The sequence below is a fragment of the Vombatus ursinus genome, unplaced genomic scaffold (genome assembly GCF_900497805.2).
Source record: "Vombatus ursinus unplaced genomic scaffold, bare-nosed wombat genome assembly UNPS02014863.1, whole genome shotgun sequence".
NCBI lineage: Eukaryota > Metazoa > Chordata > Mammalia > Diprotodontia > Vombatidae > Vombatus > Vombatus ursinus.
In genome coordinates, this window is record NW_020954641.1 from 6,089,919 (window position 1) to 6,115,515 (window position 25,597).

General features: G+C 41.0%; 1 protein-coding gene across 1 annotated transcript; it reads left to right on the forward strand.

Annotated features, from left to right (window-relative positions):
• The first annotated feature begins 1,529 nt into the window (after positions 1-1,529).
• Positions 1,530-24,098, forward strand: BOD1 (biorientation of chromosomes in cell division 1). Its single transcript, XM_027841682.1, is given in 6 exon segments — positions 1,530-1,553; positions 5,650-5,866; positions 5,869-6,164; positions 15,775-15,899; positions 21,918-22,117; positions 23,675-24,098. Coding segments are annotated over 5 exon segments (861 nt in total). The 3' UTR covers position 22,117; positions 23,675-24,098.
• The last annotated feature ends 1,499 nt before the right edge of the window (positions 24,099-25,597 follow it).

Consider the following 25,597-nt stretch of genomic DNA (forward strand, 5'->3'; position numbering starts at 1 on the left):
AGACTTAAATCGTGGTCTTTGTGATTCCGAGCAGCCATGGGAAGTAGTAGGCTCTCCCACATTGGAAGTCCCCAAGCAGAAGCTCAATAATCACTTAGCTGGTATGTCATAGAAAGGGATTCTTGTTTGGGTATGGGACCGGGCAGCAATGAAATGAATGTGACTAAGGGAGCTTCATTCAGTCTTTTGATTGGGATTGCCCTTCCCGTGGTCTGACTGGGACATGTTCCATTTCATCACAAAGGGATGATAACAATTTTATTCTTGTGTCCCTACCTGTGATTTCATGAATGAATAAGTGAATAAAAAGGCTATTGTAATGTGCTTACTCTTTACCAAACACTATGCTAAGTGCTAGGGAACAAACAGAAAAATAGATGCTGTTCTGCTGTCAAAAGGGACACAATCTAATTGGGGAAAAATACATCAAAATTCAGCTGCAAGAGGGAAAGAAAAGCCTAAGGATTCATCAGGAGGGTTGGATGACAAGGTCAAGGATCAGATGACAGTGCCAGAGGTCTGGAGGGCATAGAGCCAGGGCAAGAGATAAGACCTGGACAGCCTTAGGATGCAATGGCAGAGAGGATGGTAAGGCTTCACTGTGCTCCATTTCACTGCAAGGCCCAGTGGGTGACTCATCTCCCATCCAAGCTGGGCGTGAGCAGTTGCACAGTCCAGATAGATTCTGAATAGGCTGAGAAAGCATGGGGAAAAGGCAAAAGTATCCAAGATTCCTAGAAAGGTATAACCCTGTTTAACAGCCCTCCTATTATAAATATCAGATGAGGCATAAACTGAGAGATGTATGCTCACCAGAGGCATTTGCCACTGTGATAGAGGAGATATCAGTGCAGAGTCCAAGAAGAAAAGGTGGTGGTAAAGTCCCCCAGATGCTACTAGTAGGCCTTGGCTATAAGGATGCCCGGTCCCAGATCTATTTAGTCCCTATAGGAAGCCCCCATATGACCAAAACTGGAATCACTTTCCACCACAGGAGACCCATCTGGATGGTTCCCCTCCCTTTTTCTCTGAGCTGTTTCAGGTTGTAAGTGCTGAATAAACCTGCTTGTTTTACCTGCCTCCTGCCTCCACAATTGTGGCTGCTTTTGAAGCACCTCACCAGAATTCCTCCTGGCACATCTGACTTCTGGCATTCTCCCTCCCTTCCCACTTCATAAGCAGAGCCAGCAAGGGCAGCCAGGTTCCTAGGAGGCGAAGTGGTGTGCCCAGGGTCACTTATAACCAGCATTTGTCCCAGGTAGAACTTGAACCCAGGTCTTCTCGTCTTCAAGGTCATTCTATTCTCTATGCCATACCAGCCTACATTATGATAACATGAAAATTAGCATCAATTCTATGGACAGAGATTTCCAACCCAGCTATTGAATGTAAGAATGTGAGCCTAAAGCTTGAGTACACAAAGATCTTGGGTTAAGACCAGATGAATTTCAGCCATAATAGCTCAAATTGATTCTTTTAAAACTAGAAAAGCACCACGGGAAGAAGTCTTGTGTAAGGAATACTCAGGCATGGCTGTAGAGAAGGGCAGCATGGTTTGTTAGATGAGATTGCGCTGGAAGTTAGAAGGCCTATATTCAAGTCCCAGCTCTGGTTTTTATTAGACTTTGTACAGTTCATGGTCCTAGAGACAGGAAGGTGGTGCAGTGCCTAGAATTCAAATCCAGCTACTTACTAGCTGTGTGACCCTGGGCAAGTCACTTAACATCTATGTGCCTCAGTTACCTCATCTATAAAATAGGCATAATAATAGTGCCTCCTAGAGTTGTTGTGAGGACAAAATGTAATATATTTGGACAGCACTTTGCAAACCTTAAAGTGCTATATAAATACTATATATTATTATCAGCTGTATAATTTTGGGCAAGTCTCTTAAATTCTCTGGACTTCTATGCTTTACTCGGTAACCTGAGATATTTTACAACAAAGCTTTAACCACACCCTGGCAGTGTATAATCTTTATGGGTAATTTGGAGTCAGGAAGACCTGGATTCATGTCTAACAAGCCCTAGCTGTAGAACCCTGGGCTAGGCTCTCAGGGCCTCAGGCAACTCTTTACAATGAATTGCTAATCTTTATTTGCATGGGCAGATGGATTGATCAATAAGTATTTATTAAGTGCCTACTACGTGTCAGGCACTGTGCTAAGCACCTGAAGCTCCCCATACCTGTGAAATCACAGTCTGGTAAGCAACAACAGAAACCAGGGGCAGAGGTGTCTGTTTTCTGGTTTTTTTAACTGTCTGGGTTGATTGTAAATGAAAACGCTAAACCAGGAGGTGCCCTGTATGATTTTTAACACAACAGTGCCACCTGGTGGTCTCTTTCTGTGTTTTTTGGTTTGTTTTTTTTGTGTGTGTGCGTGTGTGTGTGTGTGTGTGTGTGTGAGGCAATCGGGGTTAAGTGACTTGCCCAAGGTCACACAGCTAGTACGTGTCAAGTGTTTGGTCTGAGGTCAGATTTGAACTCAGGTCCTCCTGACTTCAGGGCTGGTGCTCTATCCACTGCGCCACCTAGCTGCCCCATGGTGGTCTCTTTCTGGCACTACACTTTACTAGGTTAACTTTCAGCACCTATGGGCTTCTACTTTTTGAGGTTGTGAGTGGGTGCCAAGACCTGGATCAACCTCCATTCCCATTCCCGTCAATACCTGGGAGGTTGGATTCTGCATGTGGAACACAATTATTCTCACAGTTCCATCAGCCCAGCACTGGGAAATGACAATGGATTTAGAGTCAGAACACCTGGGCTTGAATCCCCACTGCTCACTAGCTATATAACCTTGGGTAAACTCTGATGGACCACAGAGGTAGAAACCTCACTGAGTCCAACACACCTATTTTATGTATGAGGAAACTGAGCCTAAGAGAGGTAAAGTGTCTTGCCAAAGGTCACACAAATAGAGCTAAAAGTCAAACCTAAGTCCTCAGACTTCAAATCTAGCACCCTTTCTACAGATGCTGTCTGGGTTTCAATTTACTCACCTATAAAACGAGGAGATCTCTCAGGCCCCGACTTGTTTGAAAACCCCAGGATCTAATGACCCAGTTTCCCACTACAGTATCAGGGGGTATTTAATGAAATCGACAGCAAACCAGCTACTAGCTATCGTTCTGTACAATGTCACTTGGGTTCATATCATTGTTATGTCACGAAGGCTTACTGTTCCATCTCCTGCCAGTGCTGACTTAGGTACTCCCAAAGCATCCACGATTTCACAGGTGTAGACATTCATTACCTCCATTGTTGAAGAATGCAGTCCTTCCACTCTTTGCTCTGGTCAAGAACAATTCATCTTCTTACTGCATTTAGCTAGGCTGGTTTTTAGCTGAGAGGCAGTTTGTTGCTAGGCCGAAGCCTTTCTGGACTGCTGGCGCTGTTAGAATTTACAGTCTGCTAGCGTAGCCTTTGAGAACCCTGGGTTTCCTCTATAGAGAAGAATTTAGTGGAAATGACTAGAATGACTTTTTTTTTTCCTTTTCCCTTCACCTGGGGTCACACAACTGGAGGGTATGGGAGGGCCAGGGATGGAGAGAATATCCCTACCTCCATATGAGTATGTGTTTATGTGTGTATATCTCTATCTATCCATACATGTACATGCATTATATATACATGTATGTAAACACATATTGAGCCTATTATAATGTTGTGGTATGTTATATGCACATGTGTACACAATGTAAGTATTGTTCACACATACACATATAACATGTGCATGGATATATTTATAGGATTATGAGATTTAAAGTTGAAAGAAGATTGTGTTGTTCAGTCATTTCAGTCATGTCCAACTCTTCATGACCCCATTTGTGGTTTTCATGGCAAAGATACTGGAGTAGTTTGCCATTCCTTTCTTCAGCCCATTTTACAGATGAGGAAACTGAGGCAAACAAGGTTAAGTGACTTGCCCAGGGTCACACAGTAAGTGTCTGAGGCCAGATTTGAACTCAGGAAGACGAGTCTTCCTGACTCCAGGTCTGGCACTCTGTCCACTGGGCCACCTAGCTGCCCCAACTCACTGAAAACCACCTTATTTTACAGAGTGGGAAACAAAAACCCAGAGAAGGAAAGTCACTTCCCTTATGTCACAAAGACAGGAGCCAGAGTTTGGACTCAGGTCTTCTGATTCTACGGCCAGTAAGTTTTCCACTACACCAGGCTACTATCATTGCAACTTAAGAAATAGAAAGGAACATAGAGGTCATCTACCCTCTGCTCCATATAGGAATCCTCTCTACAGTATCTCTCACAGGGGGTAATCAGACGGGGAGGGAATAAACTGATTAAAAAGAAAGTTCTTATAGAACCTATGCTTTAGAGCTGGAAGGGACCTTAGCTATCTTCTCAGAGTCCGCCCTTCATTTTACTGATGAGGGAACTAAAGAGAAGTTGAATGACTTGCCCAAGGTTGTACCCAAAATAATTTAGCAAAGTCAGGATTCAAATCCAGGTCTAGATCCATCCATCCAATGCTGGTTTTACTACAATTTGGTTAGAGGAGCAACAGCGAGGCAAATTATGATGTCCCTGCCCATGCCTGACCTGTGAGGAGATAGAGTTGGCCCAGTGGTACTCCTAAATAGAAGCTCATAGTGATCACAGAGAGATGGTAGTAGAGTGCTACAACGGTCATAGTCATAATACTGTTGTTGTTTTGTTGTTTTTAGTTGTTTTTCAGTCGTGTCCAACTCCTTGTGACCCCATTTACGGTTTCCTTGGCAAAGACAATGGAGTGGTTTGCCATTTCCTTCTCTGGCTCATTTTACAGAGGAGAAAACTGAGGCAAACAGAGTAAAGTGACTTGCCCAGGGTCATACAGCTAATAAGTATCTGAGGCCACATTTGAACTCAGGATGATGAATCTTCCTGACTCCAGGCCTGGCCCTCTATCCTAGCTGTGCCGGTCATAATATTATTGATGGCCAATTATGAAGTTATAAGACCTTGACTCAAATCACACCTGTGTGACCTTGGGCACATCTTCTCTGGTCTCTCAGCTTCTTTACCTGTAAAACGAGAGATGGACTAGATGGTTCATGAGGTAACATGTGTAAAGAACTTTGCAAACCTTACAGCACTATATATGTATGTATATGTATGTGTATATATATATGTATATGTATATACGTGTGTGAGTATATATACACACATCCTAGTTCTTATTATTGTTGTGCTGACTCTTCTGACTCCCTGAACCATAGTGTCCATAGGGTTTTCTCGACAAAGACACTGGAATGGTTGGCCATTTCCTTCTCCAGTGGATTAAGGCAAACAGAGGTTAAGTGACTTGTCCAAGGTCACACACCAATAAGAGTCTTGAGGCCACATTTGAACTCAGATCTTCCTGACTCCAGGCTCAGTGCTCTATCCACTAAATCACCTAGCTGCCTCTAGCTCTAATTATTAGATGGCCTCTAACGTTCCGCTAGCAGTAATTTCATGAATCAGTGATTTCGAAACATCATTTGCTAACACCATTGCGTTCTCAAGCACAAATGAAGAAAAGTCTGAGAACTACAATTCCCTGCACAACCACGGGAAGGCGAGATTTCCGTGACCCTTCCCTGGTTCTGGCATTTCCTCATGGGAGTTGTAGTTTAACACGGCTGAGGCATTTCCCATATTAAGGCGAGCCCTCGCCGCCCAAGGACTCCCAGCCCCAGAAAGCAGAGCGACGGCGGCGTGCTCATCGCGAGACGTCAGCGACGTGATTCACGTTCTTGGCGGCAGCGGCGGCCGAGGCTCCAGCGGGATCCACCGCGGTCTTTCAGGCTGTTCGTGCTGCCTGTCCTAGGCCCAGGCCCAGGCCCAGGCCCAGGCCCAGGCCGTGAGTGGCCGCCCCCTCAGGCCCCGGGCGAGAACCGCCGGCGTGGCCCCGGGCCGAGGGTGTGGCCATGGCGGACAGCGGCGGAGGGAGCGGTGGGGCTAGCGCGGGCGGTGGCGGTGGGGGCGGCGCCGGCGGCTCCGGCCAGGCCTCGGCGGCCTCGGCCTCGGGCTCGGGGGGCGCCGGCGCCGGCGTGACCAACCCGGCTTCGCTGCCGCCCGGGGATTCGCAGCTCATCGCGCTCATAGTGGAGCAGCTCAAGAGCCGCGGCCTGTTCGACGGCTTCCGCAGGGACTGCCTCGCCGACGTGGACACCAAGGTAGCGGCGGCCCCGAGGCCCGCGAGCGGGGCGCTGGGCCTGGAGCCGAGAAGCCCGGCGTTCAAATCCCTGTCCCCTGTGCCATTGCACCTCCCCGGGCCTCACTTTCCTCATCCGTAGAATGGGGATGATGATGCCTGTAGGACCTCCTGGGTCCCTATGTTGTCGTATGAAAGTCGGCCTCCAGACGTCAGGTATTGCTGCTCCCTGCGCACCCCCTCGGGGCTTCAGTTTCCTGACGTGTGTGTGAAATGAAGGGGTTGGACCAGGGCTGGGTCTCTGCTTGGGGGCCCGGGGGGGGGGGGCTTGCTTTAAAAAAAATCTTAATAACTTTCGATATAATTTATTTTCTTTGTAATCATTTCATTCACTTTGTATATTCAAAAACACCATGCCCACAAAAGGTCCCATACACCACGTTTCCAAAGGGGTCCATGACGAAAAAATGACTTTTTTTTTTAAAAAAGGTAACCCTTGGAATAGAAAGTCTGCACATCTTTTCCAACTCCGACCCCTGTGTGACTCCCTAGCAGCAGGGCAGCAGCACCTCCTGTTCTGGGGGGGCCTCTGCCCTGCTGGGGGACAACCATGTTTAAGCAGGATGATATTTTTCATCTCCAAGTCTGGGGAGGGAGAAGTCTGTAGCTCTTCATTTGTCAATTTCCACTTCAGTCATTAATTAAAGAAGCATTTATTAAGCCCCTACTATGTGTTTGGCAGGGGGAGGGTTTGTGTCAGAGCAAAACTTGATACAAAGTTTGTATTGACTAAAAACCTGCTCAAAAGTCTTATTGAAGTTAACTTCAACATGTACACAGAAAAATTAAGTATAAATTACGTAAAAAGTAATTTAGGGATGTGGGCACCAGTAGCTGTAAGGATAGCAGGATAGGCCTTATGTGGCACTTGAACTTTGAAGAAAATGGAAAGGAGCATGTCCCAGATGTAGGGAACAACCCCTGTAAAATTGTGTTGTTGGGAGATTGAATGGATAGAGGACAGCAAATTATCCAGTTTGGCTACAAAGTAGAATATGTGAAAAAGAATAATGTGTAATAAACTTGGAAAAACCAGTAGAGGGCTTTACATGCCAAATGAAGGCATTTGTATTTTATCCTAGAGATAAGAAGGAGCTGTTGGAATTTTTTTTTAGTGAGAGAATAACATGACCATTTTATCCTATAGGAAAATCTATTTGACCTCTGTGTGGACGATAAACTGGAGAGAGGAGAGACTAGAAACAGGAAGACCAAAAGGCTATTGAAATAGTCCAGGAGAGAGGTATTGAGAGCCCAAGCTAGGATTGTGGCTCTGTAAATAGAGATAAGGTGGTAAATGTGTTATAAGGTGATGTAAAATTGCAGGACTTGGCCACTGATTGGATAATAAGGGAAAAGGAAGGAGTTTTGAGTGACTGAGATTTAAAATCTGGGTACCTGGAGGAATGGTGGTACCTTAATGAAAAATAAACAAGCTTACAAGAGGTGAGATTTTGGTGGAGCAGATAACTTCTGTTTTGGACAAGTTGAATTTAAGATGGCTATAAAACACCCTGTTGGGGATGCCTTATCAGTTGGTGATATAGAAGGTGAAACACAAGGGAAAAATTAAGGCTAGGTATCTAAATCTGAGAGTCATCAACCTTTCTGTGGCCTTTGACACTGTTGATAACCTCCTTAATATTCTCTTCTCTTTAGGTTTTTGAGACAGTGCTCTCTCCTGGTTCTCCTGTCTGAATGCTCCTCTCTCTCCTTTACTGGGTCTTCATCAAAGCCATAACTGCCAAGCCCTAAGGCTCTGTCCTAAGCCCTTTCCTCCATCTATACTATTTAACTTGGTGATCTCATCAGCTCCTGAAGTTTCAGTTATCTCTGTGTGGATGACTCTCAGATATTCTTGTCTAGCTTTTACTTTTCCATGACCTCCATTCTTGCATCACCAACTGCTTATTGGACTTCTCAAACCAAGTGTCCTATAGACATCTTGAACTCAACATGTCCAAATCTGAACTCGTTATTTTTCCTACCAAACTTCCGCTTCCTAATTTACCTTTTACTGTCAAGGGCACCACCATCCTCCTAGGCAACCCAGGTTTGCAACCCAGGTGTCATCCTCAACGCCTCACTCACAGTTATTCACAACACCCCCCTCTCACCATCCAATTAGTTGTCAAGTCCTGTCATTTCTACTTCTGTAATTCCTTGCCTATATGCCTCCCTTCTCTTCTGATACTGTCATCTCCTTTCTGTTCTTCTAACAAAACACTTTATCACCCAACTCTTAGCATTTTCAGTGGCCATCCTCCATTCCTGGAACTCTTTCCCTCTTCATTTCCACCTCCTAGCTTCCCTGGCTTCCTTCAAGAAGCCTTTCCCAGTTCTCCTTCATCTTCTGAGATTACTCCAATTTATCTTGTATATCATCTTATTTGTAGATAGTTGTTTGCATGTTGTCTCACCCATTAGACTGTGAAAGTTGCTTGAGAGAAAGAGCTGTTTTTTGCTTTTCATAGTATCCCATGTTTAGCACAGTGACTGGAACATAATAGGCTCTTAATAAATGCTTGTGACCGACCAACCTCCATTTTGAGGAAGGGCCCAGACCACCCATTCCTCATGTTCTGGTTTTCATGGCCATTACTCAGCTACCTTCTCCCTTTGTCCATGCAGACCCCTTCTCCCATTGGTGATTTTTTTTCCTGGAACCTCCATTTTGGGCCCAAAGCAGATATCCTTCATTGTCCAGATTGCCATCATGTCCCAACCCCCTGCTTTTCTGCTTCCCTTTTATGTGTCATCATTCCTTTCTTCACCTCTATTAGAATGTTAGTTCCTTGAGGACAGGCATTATCATTCTTTTTACTTGTATTTGTATCCTCAGCAACTAGTAAGCACTTAATATATGTTTGTTGACTGACTGCCAAAAAAAAACCTGAAAAGGAATGGCCAGGTAGGTGGGAGGAGAACTAGGAGACAGAGTATTATTTAGGGAGAGGCGTAGTCAACAGTGTCAACTATTACATAGAAGTCTAGGAGGACATAGAAAAGGTTTGGGCAATTAAGAGATCATTGATAGAAGCAGGTTCATTTCTGAGGTCAGAAGCTAGATTGCTGAGGGTTAATTGAGTAGGAGTTGAGAAAGTTAAGGTAATGAATGAAAACTTTTCTAGCGATATGGCTGGGAAAGGACAGAGCTTGAAGGTGGGCAAAGAGAGGATAGGATTTTAATGTACAAATAGGGAGACTGGCATTGACAAAGAAAAGTCCTCTCATCATTTGAATCTGGAACAAAGGAGAGAGAGTGGGGAAGTGTAGAATTGGGGGGGAAGGAGGAACTTGGTACAGATTGCCTCGATGAAACAAAGTCTTCTGCTGAGAATGAGGGGATGGCCTAAGTCCCTTGAAGAGAAAAGAGAAGTTTTGGAACAAACACTAGGGAGTGCAATAGAAAGTCTTCAGGGAAAAGTAAAAGGATTGTTGCGAAACAGTGAGGACAAAGTTGACATTACATAACTTAAAATTGTAGTCATCACAGTTGGGTGAATACTTGTGTCTCTGTTTAGCGGTCAAAAAGTGCCTGGTGAGAGTTTTGGAATAGGAATTAGTGTCACTGGGAGACTAGGGCAAGAGATTTAAGAGTAGAAGACAATGTAAATTTGAACTGGTTAAAACTGTAGGATTAACTAACCCTCCACTATCCTCTGCTCTAGCCTCTCTTGCTTCCTTATCCCTGTCACTTGTCATATCTTGCCACCCCCACTACTGGATAGTCTCACCATCTGCCTCCTTCACTGCTAAATGGAACTGAGGAGAAAATCATGAAACCGTGCTAATTGGATCCACTAAAAGTTATGATAAATAATCTCAGCTCAGCCCTCACTGTAGAAGACAGTCCTTTCACCTTTCAGTTATTTGATTAACCCACTCACTACGGCAGCTTTTCCACATCTGTGATTTGCAAAGAGTTCCCTCTTCCCTTTTCTCTCCTATCACTCAGATATCTTCCCAACTATCTCCTTTACGTCTGTCTCTGATGAAGACATTGCCCTTTTCTTTGCCAGGACAAACCCTTATGTGCTCACCCTTCTGTCTTCTCCAGCGTATTATTATCATCATTCCCATTTTCTCTCTTAAATCCAATAATAATCATAATGATCATCATAATAATAGGTTTTATTATACTATATGCCAGGTGCCATGCTGAGTTCTTTGCAAATCTTATCTCGTTTGATCCTTACAACACCCCTGGGAGATAGGTGCTATTATTATCCCCATTTTACAGTTGAGGAACCGAGACAACTAAAGCTTAATGAATAGCCCAAAGTCACACAGCTAGTAATATTCTGAGGCTGGATTTGAACTCCTGGCTCTAGACCCTGACTATTCACTGAGCCATCTACCTGCCTTCTATTGACTAGTTCCTTCCCTGCTGCCTGCAAATATGCCCATTTCTCCCTCATCCTAAAAAAGAAAGAAAAACAAGCCTTCACTTGATCTGCCTTTCCTGATAGCTGTCATTCTATATTTCTCCTTCCCTTCTCAGCTAAACTACATGGGAAAGAAGTCCCTATAACTTCCTCACCCCTCACTCTATACATTCTACCATTTGGCTGCTTTATCTAACTTGAAACTGCCTTCTCCAGAATTATCAATGATCTCTTTTTTTCCTATTTAATTCTATTTAATTTTTTTCCAATTACATGTAAAGATAGTTTTCAACATTCACTTTTATAAGATTTTGAGTTTCGGATTTTTCTCCCTTCCCTCCTCCCTGTCCAAGACAGCAAACAATCTGATACAGGTTATACATGTACAAAATGATATCTTTAATTAGAAAATTCAGTGGCTTTTTCTCAATCCTCATCCTTTTTTATTGTTCTGTAGCATTTAACACAGTTAATCATCACTTCCAGGATAGTCTCTCCTGGTCCTCCTACAGCTCATAACTACTCTTTCTCAGTCTCCTTTGCAAGAACGTCATCCATGCCATGCCTCCTATCCATGAGTATTCCCCAAGACTCTGACCTAAGCCCTCTTTTGTTCTTCTTATGTAGCTGAGCTTCTCAACCTTTTTTGTGTCATCATCTCCTTTGCAGCACGGTAAAGCCTATAGACCCTTTCTGAGAATACTAGTTTTAAATGCCTAAAATATGTAAGAGTATAAAGGATTACGTTGAAATACAGTTATAAAAATATTTTAAAAAACAAATTCACAGACTTCTTGGACCGCAAGTTAGGAACTACTGATCTGTACAGTCTTGCTTGATCTTATCACTTCCCTTGGGTTCAGTGATTATCTCTATATAGATGTTTTCCCAGATCTACATATCCATTTGTAGTATCTTTCCTGAGCTGTAGTCCTGAATCACCACTGGTCTTTTGGATATCTCCAACAGGATGTCTCATAGGCATCTCAAACATTACTTGTTTGAAATGACTCATCATATCCTTTCTTCTCCAACTTACCCCTTTGTCTAAACTTTTGCTAAAACTGTGGAGTACATTGCCATCCTCCTAGTCAAATGGGTGTCACTCTCAACTCCTCTCTCTCCCTCACCCCACACATCCAATATCTTCTCAAATCTTGACATTTATACTTTATACTATCTCTTGTATATGCCCCCATCTCTCCTTCACAGATGCCATCTTAGTACAGATTCCTACCACATCTTGCCTAGACTACTGCAATATTCTTCTAACTAGTCTCCCTAAATCTCCTCACTCCATTTCAGTCTCCATTCACATGATTTTCCTAAAGTTTAGGTCTAACCAAATCACTCTTTTAGTCAGTAAACTCCAGTGGATCACTATTACCTCTAGGTTAAAATATAAACTCCTTGGTTTGGCAATCTGACCCCATGCTCCTTTTCCTGTCTTCTTACACTTGTTGACCTTCTGTCAACTCTATAGTCTAGCTGTACTGGTCAACTTAATGGTCTTCAAGTATGATCCTTTTACCTCAACTCTGATTTTTTTTGCACTTGCTGTCCCTTGTGCTGAAAATGCTTTTACCTCCACCTCTTAGCTTTCTTGTCTTCCTTAAAGACTCTGCTCAGATCTTACCTTTTTCAAGAGACCTTTCCTGCTCCCTCTTTTTCCCACCTCCCCCCATTGCCTGTCCTCTAAGATTACCTTTCATCTACTCTATATATCCTATATGTAGTTTACATGTTGTCTCATTAAAATGTGAGCTTCTTGAAGGCATGGATAGAGTTTTTGCCTTTCTTTGTATCCCTAGTACTTAGCATAGTTTCTGCTGTGTAATAACTACTTAATAATGCTCATTGACCGATAAAGTCAAAATTGAAAAAGGAGGAAATCAAGTCCAAAGCAGGGATTATAGCCTGAAAAGGCAGGGTGCAGTGAAGTGAATGAAAATTGAAATGGGTTTAGAGGTGGTGTGAGGCACAGGGAGAGATGGAGAGATAAATTATGATAAGGTCAAAGGAATTTCACAGTTGTAGATTATAGAACATGATGATGGTGGGATAGGAAAAAGGGTGTGACTCTTCCTGTGTGGTTGGCATGGAGTGAAGATGCCTGTCATGGGAATGGAGGAAGTTGACGATTTGTGACAGCAGGGTGTCTGAATGGGTGTCAGTGTGACTATTGCAGACCCCAAATATTAGGGCAGAAATTGAGATGGAGAGAAATATTGTGATCCAGGTATCAAACTGTTTGAGAAAGGAGGGAGAATAATCTTGTAGAGGTCAGCTAAAAGAATCTGGTTAGGGTGATGATACCTCTGAAAGCTGGAAAAGTTGCAGACTTTTGTAAAGGTGGTAGAAGAATCAGGAAGTGATTAGTGCCTGCTTCTAACCCTGTGTGTCACAGAGCATTAGTGCAGAAGAGCCTGCCACTGCTAAAGAGGGTGGTCATGAGTATGGCTTCTGGGAGAAAACAGATGATTTCAAGGATCAGCAAGAAACAGAAATCTAATATGGAGTGTAGCTCATTAACAATAGAATGGGCTTCCATTGGACAGAGTAGGAGGGGAGGATAAAGTGGATATGGAGAGGGAGAGATGCCATGGATATAAATGAAGACACAGAATGGTAGATGGGGAATGAGATGTTCTGCTTAGGCAGCTTGTGACTGACTGGCAGGGATTCTGAATGGAACCAAAAGATATTAGATTGCTACATCCTTCTCAGTAGCAGGGGTACTGTTGATTTAATTTATCATTCCCTGGGTGAGAGGTAGAAGGGAGCCAGTGTGCACTGGGGGACAGAATGTAGTAGGAATAAATGATACGTCTTTGCTCCTGCCTGGAGATCAGGGGACCTGATGGCCAAAGGCAGAGATCAGAAGGTGAATAAATAAGCCTGAGCTCCTATGGCTTAGCAAAGTAGGAACTGTGATTTTATTAGCATGATTACTCCCTCCATGAATGTACATAGCAGTCCTGCTCTAGTTGACAGTCTTCATATGTTCATAGACTTAAAGCTAGATAGACATTTAATAAGAAGTTATCTTACATCTGAGGCCCAGAGAATTTTACTTGCCCAAGGTCACACACAAGTAGAAGTGACAGAGGCAAGATTCAATTCCAGGTATTCTGATCCCGTTGCCAAAAAATTCATCTTCTGCTGATGAACTTCTCCAGACTTTAGCTGGTTCTTGAATAGCAGTTTGTTGCTGGTTCATACTTAAAAACTTTTCCAGCTTGCTAGTAGCAAAATGTTTATTGAATAGAGTAAAAACTTCTAGAGCTTAGATTTTGATATTAAAATCTCTAATAATCTAGGGTCATTTACCCACCAGGGCAAGGCACTGGAAAAAGACTTTAGTGAAGGTTGTCTTTCTATATGGGAAACATTATTGTTTGGAGCGATTGTGACCAGGAAGTAAGAGCAGATTACATCTTTTTCCATTTTGTTTTGCATTTGCATTTGTACTAATTCCTGCATATTTTTCTTTCTACTCTGTGATCAGGATTGTTGTAGTTGGAGACAGGCATTTTTTCTGAGACCTTAGACACTGCTGTAAAGCTGACTATTCCTGTGATTGAAGTTAGTCTAATAAATTAGAGTCCATGTTCCAAAACTAGTCAGCTGTTGTCTAAGAGAGAAATGATCTCTGTAATGCTTTTACAGTTATAACCCATCCCACATTTTCTTCAACTGGTAAATAAAACAACAGTTAAACACAAAGCAAATGCATAGTGTCCTGGCAGAATATAATAGTAGTTCAGAATTTTTATGATAAATATTACCCAAAAAAATGCACAGAAGAGAACAGAATGAAGATTATCAGAAAACACAAACAAGCAGAATAGCTTTGAAAATAACATGTTGAATTTGTTGTATACTTAGAGGAAGAAAACTGTGTGTCATGCTGATCATGGCTTCATGTATAATCACCATTTTTCTCTTCTGCTTTAGATGTGGAAAATTCCAAATAAATTCTTAATACAATTTAGTGGTTGTACTTTTACACAGTATTTACATTTTAACGTAATTCCTCTGTAGGTGTTTTTTGTTTTGTTTTTTAAATAACATAGATTCATAGAACGTTAGAATGGGGAAGGAATCTTAGAGATTCTCTAGTCCAACCTCTTCATCTGACAGATCAGATATCTGAAACCACTGGAGACTAGATGTATCACCTGTTTACAGAAGTCAGATTTATGTTTTGAACTATCTGGTTCGCACAGAGTTGGATTTTCTGAATGATCTGTACTGCATGCATCTGAAGGGATAGGTAAAATTTAGGGTTAAGCTGGCTGTCCTTCAAGAAGTGATCTTGTATCAACAAGAAACATCTAACTTCTCAAATTTCTTGGGTTAGTGTAAGTGGTACAGGAACCTAAATGTATTTATGTAATCGAAGAATGTGAAACCCTGCTTACCTTATTCCCTTTACCTGTCATTACATGGAGGAAAAGGAAATTCCCTTCAAAGAGGTTTCTTTGCCTTTGAATCATGAACCCCTTTGGCAATCTAGTGAAATCTATGGATCCCTTCTCAAAATAATGTTTTAAATGCATAAAATAAATAAGATTACCAAAAAAACCTCATCAAAATAGTAATAAAAATATTTAAAACAAGTTCACAAACTTCTGGTTAAGAATCCTTACTTAAAACCTTTCCCTTAATGGGAAGATTGCCAAAAGTTTCTTGCAGTTGCTGTCTGGGCTCTTTAGGAATCCACAGAGGTTAGAATCCTAGGCCAGTTATGGAGGTTCAAGTCCAGTTCCTTCTTTGTGTGGTTAGAAGCCTTCATTGGTACAGATAATAGGGCCTGAATACTATAAATGTGTCTACTGTGCAATGGGTTACTTTTTAGTTCTGATTTTTCAAATTTGCTGGGCTTATGTGAAATATTTCAGTCAAGAAATTCTTCTGTTAGGTATTTAAACATTCATTTTGAAAAGAAACTGAATCTTTGTTGGATATTTTTGGCTATCCCACAGCAGTTACAAAACGTCTGGCTGGGCACCATGACTTAAAGTTGTCTGCGTTTTTAAGTAAAATGTTAATTTTACATGGGCACATAGAGGTTCGTTTTCACCTAGGGATAATCTAGATGTGGAAAATATTATGCAGGACTCAATCCTGTTAGGAATTTTGGAAAGTGACTTTTCTGACTTCTTCCCCTCCCTCTTTCAGCCAGCTTACCAAAATCTAAGACAGAAAGTAGACAACTTTGTGTCAACTCATCTGGACAAGCAGGAGTGGAACCCAGCAATGAACAAAAACCAGTTGAGAAATGGACTGAGACAGAGTGTGGTTCAGTAAGTAAACATAATTGAGTAAATAGACAGCAGTCATGAATATAAGTGTTTAGTCTCCATTTATTTAGTCAACATTTATATTATTGTGTAGTAAAATACAAGTTTTGGAAGAAGCAATAGAATTACTAGAATATGGGCTGACATAAGCAAAGCTGTCAGTCTTTGATACCTCTGAAACTTTTTAGTATAGGAAAACTTTTTATTTGTATATTTGTTTCTTGGGTAAGAAACAATAATTTCTTTCACTATGTTCAACTAAAATTATTTGATGGTTTAAATTGGAGTCTCTTTAGTTTATTATTGTCATCATTAGCTTGGGTAGAAGATAACATTCTTAGACCACAATTCACCCTCATTCATATAGTAGTGAAAGTGCAGTTTTCAGTAAAGTTCAGGGTCTTATGATTTGTCCTTCAGCTTTGTAACATTGCTGTGAACTTAATGAATTTGTTAATGATTGTTCCTGCATGAATTTGATTGTTTTTCTTCTGTGTAGAAGGTTGCCTCAAAATATTACACTGGGCAAACTGTTATTACCAGTGACTGAAAAACGATTACTTTTTGTCCTGAAATGGAGTAGGAGGTTTTTGTTATTATTGTTATCATAAAAATGAGAATCTTTTTTCTATTATCAAAGAGCCAGTGCTCTTCAGCTTGATGCGGTTTCTGAAGCTTTTGACAATGAAAGCTAAAATTCCAGGAAAAGTCTGTGATAGGTTTTTTTGAGTGACAGATAAGAAAGACTAATGATGTTGAAAGGTATAAGACACTTTATTTGAAATCATAATAATGTACCTTTCTTGCTTTTTTTCCAGTGAACAGATTATGGCATGTTAAAAGGAGGGAGGGATAGAGATTAGACAATGGATTAGTGTTTGCACCAGTTTCCATTGGAGTACTACCCATTTCACCAATATGTTGTGAGGCTTTTGTAACATGGGAAAAATACTTTGAGAACTTTGAGGGAAAGGTCCTAAAGTAATTCAGGGTGTTATTATTGCTGTTACAAATTTTTGTAAAGAATGTAAATACCTTGCCCATTGTATATGGACCTGGAAGAATTTCTATAATTGACCTGTAAATATTGATGTTCCTTCAAACACTCTCACCTCCCAGTTCCTCAGATTCGTTCAGCTCCTACTGTCTATTCCTTTACTGCACCTCAGCCTCACTTAAGAACAGTAAAACTTCATCTCTTTCATTCCCAAGTCTTACACTTTTGTGATAAAGAATTCTGAAATTTCTCTAGCCTTTCATTACATTTCTTATGCCCTCCTTCTTTTAAGCCTATTATTCATTCTCAACATTATGTCCGTTTCCTCTACACTTTAGTACTTTCCCAGTCCATCACCCTTACCTTACTCTCCTGTCAGGTTTGACCTTATACTTTACCACTTCACCATTACATTGTCTTCTGCTCTCAGATCTATTGTGCACTTGTTCCTTCTGCCTTGGCAAATCCTTGTCTTGGGTTACAACTACAATCTGCTCCTGTTCAAGTGCTGCTTAATGGTATTAAAGGAAGCCACCTCAGCATACTTGACTTGGTTTCACTAAAAATTTGTTATCTAATCTCAACTGTGCACTCACTGCAGCAAGTCAGTCATATCATTCCTCCCTATTACCCAGAGCAATTGTTCCAAACCTTCTCTAGCTTCTCACACCTCCCCTTACCACTACCCTCTCCGGAAAAGACCTTGCCTCATATTTTGATGAGAAAATAAAGACTCTTCACCATGATTTCCTTCTTTTCCCCTACTGATGTGTCCCAAATCATTGATATCACCCTCTATTCTCCCTTCTTTTAATCTAGTTTCTGTCCTATCTCTTGGCTCATTCCCTGCTGTCCACTAACATGCCCATGTCTCTCCAGTCTTAAAGAAAAAACAAAAACGTACCCTCCCACAAAAACCTGTTTGACCTCATTCCATTATTTGGTATCTCTTCTCCTTTTCTTAGCCAAACTCATATGGAAAAAAACTGTCAGCAGTACTGTTCCTCTCTTCTTTTCAACCCTTTGCAGATCTGGCTTCCAACCTCACTTACCTTAAATTTCTCTCTCCAAATTATCAAGGACTTCTGATTGCCAAATCTGATGGCCTTTTCTTAGTTTTCAAGCTTCTTAACCTTTCTGTAATATTTGACGTTGGCCACCCTTTCTTTTTTGTTATTCTCTTTGGCTTTTCCTGATACCATTCTTTTTTCTCCTTAATGGTTCCTGTTCAATCTCCTTTGTTGGTATCCTCATCCATCTCATGCCCTCATTTTTCCCTCTACTTGTTCCCTCTTCTTTGTTCTCACTGTGACCTCCACTCCCTCTGCCCCTCAGTTCTTTTATAGGCTGTCACCATTGCACTGGTTACACTCTGCTCCTTTCCTGTCTTGACTCTTTGGTGAACCAAGTTCAACTCTACACTATCTTCTTCACTCAAATTCCTTGACCCCATATCCTATAAATGATCTTGTCCTGCCAAGCAACAGCTTTGGATTACTTCAGCCATCTGCTGCTTTCCCTCCTATTCACATGTAGCTGAACAAAGCTAGAGGAAATCCTGAAACTTCTGAGTCAGTCTACTACAAAAATCTCAAGTAGACTCCTCACTTGAGCAAAGAAATCCTTTTATACCTCCTAATTGACTGTCCCACTCACCACAGCAGATTTTCCAAACCTTTTTCATCCTTCCTCAAATCTCTCATGGCTCTTCCTCCCATTACTCTTTCAGCTGGGAATCTTGCCCTGTATTTCATTGAAAAAATTGAGGCCATTCTCAAAGAGCTCCTTCTCTTCTCCTCCTCATATCCCATCACTTGTGCTGTTTTGGGCTTGACACAAGTTAATGCCTTTGTAGTTTAGGTTCACCATTGAAACAAAATGAGGTCGCTTGTATGTCATTCCGCAGGTAGCAAAAGGAGATTTATTTAGCCATAGCAGATGAATATTCAGCAGAGGCATTGAGAATCCCTTGATTTCATTCACTAAGTGAAAGTGTCATTGAGATCCATCAGCCCAGCATCTGAGAGCTCTGCCAGCTCTTCCTGGCTGCTCTGTATTCAGCCAGTGAAGATGTGATGGCAGCCATCTGAGTCCTTGGTCTCCTGAGTCAATCACTGCTTGAGGAATGTCCTAGTACCTTTTAAGAAAACACAAGCCTAACTCCCCGTGTGGGGAATGATTAGGTACTGCTTAGTCTCTGTGAAAATGCCTTTTCCCCACTATCTTTTTCTTCACCCCATCTCATATGAAGATGTGGCTCTTCTTCTTGCCAAGGAAACTCCCTCTACATGCACAAGTGATCCCATTCCATCTGTCAGCAGATTTCTTTTATCTGTTTTGTTAAGTTGTTTCAGTCTCGTTCAACTCTTTGTGACCCCATTTGGGGTTTTTCTTGGCAAAGATATTGCAGCGGTTTGCTGTTTCCTTCTCCAGCTCATTTTACAGATGAGGAAACTGAGGCAAGCAGGGTCAAGTGACTTGCCCAGAGTCACACAGCTAGTAAGTGTCTGAGGCTAGATTTGAACTCAGGAAGATGAGTCTTCCTGATTCCAGGCCTGGCACTCTATCCATTTTGCCCCCTAGCTAACGTCTTTCATTGCTGCTGTCTTACTAATCTTCAATCTCTTCCCATCTGCTGCTTCCCTGCTGCCTACCAATACACTCATAACTCCCTCAAAAAACCCACACTGCATCTGTCCATCCCCACTAGCTGTTCTGTATCTCTCTTCCTTTTGTGGCTAAACTCTTTGTGAAGGTTTGTCTACAGTAAGTAGACAATACTACAATAAGAAGCTTCTACTCCCTTTCCTCTTAGTGTCTTCTCAACTTTCTATAGTCTGACATTCAATTGAAACTGCTCACCAAAGTTACCAGTGACACTAGTCTCTCCTGGTTCTCTTTCTACCTCCCTGGCTGCTCTGTCTCAGTCTACCTTGCTGGATCTTATCCAGGTCATGCCTGCCAACAGCGACTCTCCTCTTTCTCCTGATCTCTATTTTCGCTTCTCTGCCTGTTGGACAGAACCAGATAGACATCTTAAACTTATTATGTCTAAATCTGAACTTAGTATCTTTTCCTCCACAATAATCCTCTCTTTTTTACTTCCCTATTACTGTCAAGGGCACCACCATCCTCCAAGTCACCCTGGCTAATAACCAAGCTATTGTTCTCTACTCTTCACTCACCACCCCCATAACCAACACATTCCCAAATCCTTTCAGTTGTACTCTCAAAACATCTCTCCCATGTGCCCCTTTCTTTCGTCTTATGCAGCCACCATCCTGATACGGTCTCATCGCCTCACACCTGGACTATTCTAATCTAACCCAGCTGTTAATTTTCCTATGTTGATTTTCCTAAATTGCAGGTCTAACCATGTCAGCACCCACCCACCCCCATCAGTAAACTCCAGTGGTTTCCTATTACTTCCAGGACCAAGTATATATAAATCTTCTGGCTTTCAAACCCCTTCATAATCTGTCCCCCTCCTACTTTTCTAGTCTTCTTACACCTTATTCCCCTTCATGTACTATTCTGCAGTCAGGTGATATTATACTCCTTGTTGTTTCTTGCCCAATATGTTCCGTTTCCTAACAGTCCTTTCGCTGGCTGTCTGACCACTACTAGAATTTCCTCTCTGCATGTCTCTGATTCCTGACTTTAGTGTCCTTTAAGTCTCAACTAAAATCCCACCTTCAAGAAGCGTTTCCCAGTCCCTTTTAGTGCTGGTGTCTTCTCTCGTGATTGTCTCCAATTTATCCTGTTTTTATCTTGTTTGTATATAGGTTTTCTCCCTATTAGACTGTGAGCGCCTTGAAAGAATGAGCCTGGGTTTTTTGCCTTCTTTTTAACTCTGATGCTTAGTTAGCACAGTACTTTGCACATGTTGGTACATAATAAACATTTCTTGACTGATTCTGTATTCTCTTGGCTTCCATTTGTCAGTTATCTCCATGCAGATGACTTCCAGATTTATATATCCAGCTCTTTTATTTCCCCTGAGTTCCAGTCTTCCATCTCCAAATTTGTAGTGAACATTTTGAATTAGATATGCCATAGGCCTCTAAAATTCAGTATGTCTTGGACTAAAGTTAACAAAGTCAATTCAGAGAGATTCACTCTTTAGTCTGTCACTCCCATTTCAGCATCTGACAGCCCTAACAACCCAACCCTTTCCCCCACTGCTCACAAAATGGAGGAACATTCCAAGTGTCAGTTTCTCTTTAAAGGGCTAGTCTGATTGTCCTCAGCTTAGAGTAAGTGGTGAGAGATAAGCCTGGAGAGGAAGGTACTACCGGTTTGCTGAGGGCCTTGCATACCCAGCTAAATTTGGACTTTTATTTTGTAGGCAGTTGGGAGCCATTGAAATGTGCTAAGCTAAAGATATAAACAGATCTATTCATAAGGAAATTAATCTGGTGGAATTGTGAAGGGGTACAAGGGGGAGGGATTGCTGTGTAAGGAGACTAGATAAAAATAGAGAGATCATCCTTGAGGCATTGCTGTAGTCTGGATGGATAAAAGAAAAATCTGTATTACATTGGTAGTGATAGAAAGTACTGGAAAGAAGCTATAGGTTTGAGAGATTTCAAAGGTAGACTGTGTAGTATTTGACAAGTTTTACTATAGGGGGTGAGGGAGAAGGAAGCATCTGATATATAATAAATTCCCCAGTTTTGAACTTTAGAGACTGTATTAATTTTGGTCCTGTAGACACCAATAGGAAAGCCCTAAAATGTCATGAGTGCGTATATATGTTATTTATACATACACAGAGAAGAGTTATGTTAAGGAGTCTGTGTGCTAGTGTTCAGTCTTTGGGGAGAGAATTTTAAAAGTAAGACATGTTAGATTGCATGTGACAGATGGACTGCTATTTGAAGGAATTACTCAAAAGGACTTTAGTTCTCACTATGTTGACACTCATTTGGGTGGACATAAGGACTCTCAAATTACTATGGTTAGGATGAAGCTGATGGTTCTTACAGGAACTGAGTAACAATATTTATTTGTGTTTACACAAGGTCAGGAATGCTGGAAGCTGGAGTGGACAGAATTATTTCACAGGTAGTGGATCCAAAACTAAACCACATCTTCAGGCCACAGATAGAGCGAGCAATTCATGAGTTCCTGGCTGCACAGAAGAAAGAAGACACTATACCAGCTCCCCCTCCAGAGCCTGAAAATCAGGATCCACCTGCTCCTTCTCAGGATTCCTCTTAAGGTATTATGTCACCAGGCTTAAACTTTCCAGCACCGATTTACTTTGCCTAGCACTGTCCTGTATGATGATTTATTTTGTACACCTCATTAGCTAGTCATTTGGGGTGACGCTGAGATGGCACCTAAGCCATTATGATAAATTATCACCAGTGAGTCACACAAGGAGCTTCAAGAGCCATATTTCCCTCAGAAGTCCATTGGTTTGTTTTTGCTGTGGGTGTTCTGTATAAAACTGTATCCGTGACTATTTGAGAGATTGTCTATGACACCAGGGCCAAAAAGTAAAGCTATGAGTAGTCTCTTCATTTTAAAAAACATCTGAAATGATCAATTTGTACAGCAGATCAAAAGCCAAGAAAAACTTCTGTCTTAATGAACGTCTGTCCTAGAAATGAGTTAGCCCTTTGTTTTATGATGTTAAGTAACATTTAGCAAGCTCTGAAGTGGTGTCCTTGATGCAATTCAACCAGTCTCCCTGTATCTACTGGAAGTATCTTTCATCACCATCATATTTGGAGCTTGCCCATTCAGGTATCAGACAGTTCTATGATTTTGTATTTTCAGCCCTTGAATAACTTTTAATTGAGTTCTGAGCTAAATTGGTGAGGCAAATTGTAACAGATTGACTGGTGTTTTCACGATGGATTTAATAGTAATAGCTGATGTTATAGCATGTGAGGGTTTATAAACATTGCATTTGATCCTTGAAATAGCCCTGTTTGAGATAAATAATAGGGGCTTTTTTTTTTAACATATGAGAAAATAAAAAGAGACTAAGTGACTCATCTATAGTTTTACAGCCAGTAAGGACCAGAGGTAGATTTGTATTGTCCTTCCTGACTCCCAAGTGCAGTGCTCTTTCCATCATGCCATGCTCCCTTTCTAATTTGATTTAAATTTATCATTCAACTAGAAAAATATAAACACCTTTCAAAAGGTATAGTGTTGGTGTTTCAGGTGAAAGTTAATTATATTTCAAGCTGTACAAATAGAAAGGATTATATCTATGTAGACCAGCCTATGTTCAAATTCTGTTTCTGCCATTCAAATATGATCTTTGGGAAATGACCTGCCCTTTTGGGGCTTCAGTTTCCTTATCTGTAAAATGAGGGCATTGAACTACATGACCTCCAGTGTCCTTTTTAGCTCTAGATCATATAATCCCATTCCCGTTATTAGGGTTTTCTTTGTAAGATTTCCCTTTATCTGAAATGAATCAGACAAAAACTGAGGTTAGTCATCATTTTATCTAGTACCATTAGTTGAATGATAGTGGAAGACCCAGGTATATAGAAGTTTTTCAAATAGGAAGGAGAAAAAAACAGCTTCTCTGTCACCTTTAATTTTCATTCATGCGTCTACTATATTCCTCAAGTTTGTGGAGTATTTTTTTAAAAAAAAAGCAAAAAACAAACATTCCACTAAGTTCTGGGACATCCTATTTTCCCCTTATTTTTCTGGCTTAACTATGAATTCTTTGGATACCCAGAATTTTAAGTGAACATGACATTTTCCAAAAAGTGGTATTTGGATCTGATTGTACTTTTCTTTTTTACAGCCTTTTTTTCTTATGCCTTTGATGACAGCTGCTAAAAATTCCATGTAATTGAGAGTGAATAAGCTTATTCAACTTGACAAGACTGCAACCTCATAATGAAGATCTTCAAAGATTGTAGAGCCTTCAGATTTCATTCCTTAGTGAGAGCAGTGTAACAGTTTGAAGGGGGAAAATGCAGTTTGCCAGTAGAGAAACTGACATGGGACCTTTATAGTCCTTAAGAAAGCTATTGAATTGCTAGGTGTAAGGATTGAATCCTTACAGGCACTCAGGAAGTTGCTTAGAACTTCTGCCTTTTATGTAAGTTTTAGGGAAAAGGGTGGGTAGTACATGTTGTAGGGGTTTTGTTACTTTGACATGGGAGGGATTTGAATTGATTTATTAAATGTTCTTTTCACTTTTCTAATAAAATTTTTTAAACATGCCTGGTTTTGAGTCCTTCACATAAGCCATATTCAGCTTTAGATCCTCTGTTCTAAAGTTTTCTTCCACCTCTAAAGTGATTCTTAAGTGTTTTTATTGCTGAGTTTTGTGGTATGAAATTCAGAGTCATGGGTTCTGGGTTTGAGTCCCAGTTATGACTTTGACCAGGCCACCTCTGGGCCTCAGTTTCCTTATCTTACAAAATGAGGGACTTGAACAAGATTATCTTCAAGATGTATTTTAACTCTGGTTCCTAACTTGACTATTAACCTAGCTCTCTACTGTTTAAAAAAAAAAGTTAGATTTTTTTTTCTATCAGCTTAATAATATGTAAACATGAGGGCTTGGTATTTTAAATTCTTAAGTGTTGTTAAAGTACAGCTCCTAGTTCTTGCTCTGGGTTCTCTTTGCACTAAAGAAATTAAAGGCTTGACTGTTCTTCCCACCAATACCCTTGACGTAAAAATATGCATTAAGCATTTACTGTGCTGGAAAGTAAGAAAATCTTTGCCCTAGGAGAGCCTACTATTTAGTAATGGGGTGAAATATATATGGCTTAAGTAGACAGTGTTCAACTTGGAGATATGAAGACCCGAGTAATACTATTACTTTAAATGCTAGCTATATGACTGAGCAAGTCACTGAATCAAATAGCCCTTAAAGTCCCATATACATTTTACCTCTTATATTATTATAATTAACAGTATTTCATGACTTTTATTTAGTAAGTCCCATAGCCCTTGTAAAGATAAGGAGAGATCATGTGTAAAGACTACAAGATCAAAAGAGGATTTTTGTATACCATATAAAAAGATCGTGTGTTTTTGCAGGAAGCTTCAGAGTTTATTTGCTGGTAACAGAGTAGATGAAACTGTCTAGAGCCAGGCTTAATGTAAGTAGGACCTAGGTTGCCTGCCTTAGGTTTTCTGTCCTTAGAGTACAACTCAGATCTGATCTATAAATGGCTTCCTATCTGAGACTTATTTCAAGAAGAGGGAAGAGTGTATGCATTCTTGATTAGAATCAGCAAGTGCTATTTCATGGGGAGCAAAACGTTCCAGAAAGCCAAGGAGACTGTGTCTTTGGTTCCTTTTTGTGCATTATTCCCATTAGGCTAGAAATGAATAAGTGAAGTTGTGAATCTAATTATAGATGTGGGCATATTATGCCATCTGTACAGAAGACTTGCTGGCTTCGTAGAGTTATACTGCTGAGTCTGCTTTTGAAAGCTGCCCAAAGATACTTTATAGCACTTAAATTTGAGGTTAAGAATTTACAGAATTGAATTTGAAACCAAAAGGCAGTTTATTCCAAAAAGCTGTAACTAGGGCTTATCAGAATGTAGTATAAGTATCTCAACTGTCACTGACTCTGGACTCGCTCCCCATGAGAAGTGTTTGCATAAGCAAAATCTGCATTATTTTTGAGCTCACATGAGTCCTCTGCCGTTGGCTCTACCCTATAGGTGGGTTATTTTTGTTTTTTGGGGGAGTAGGGGGA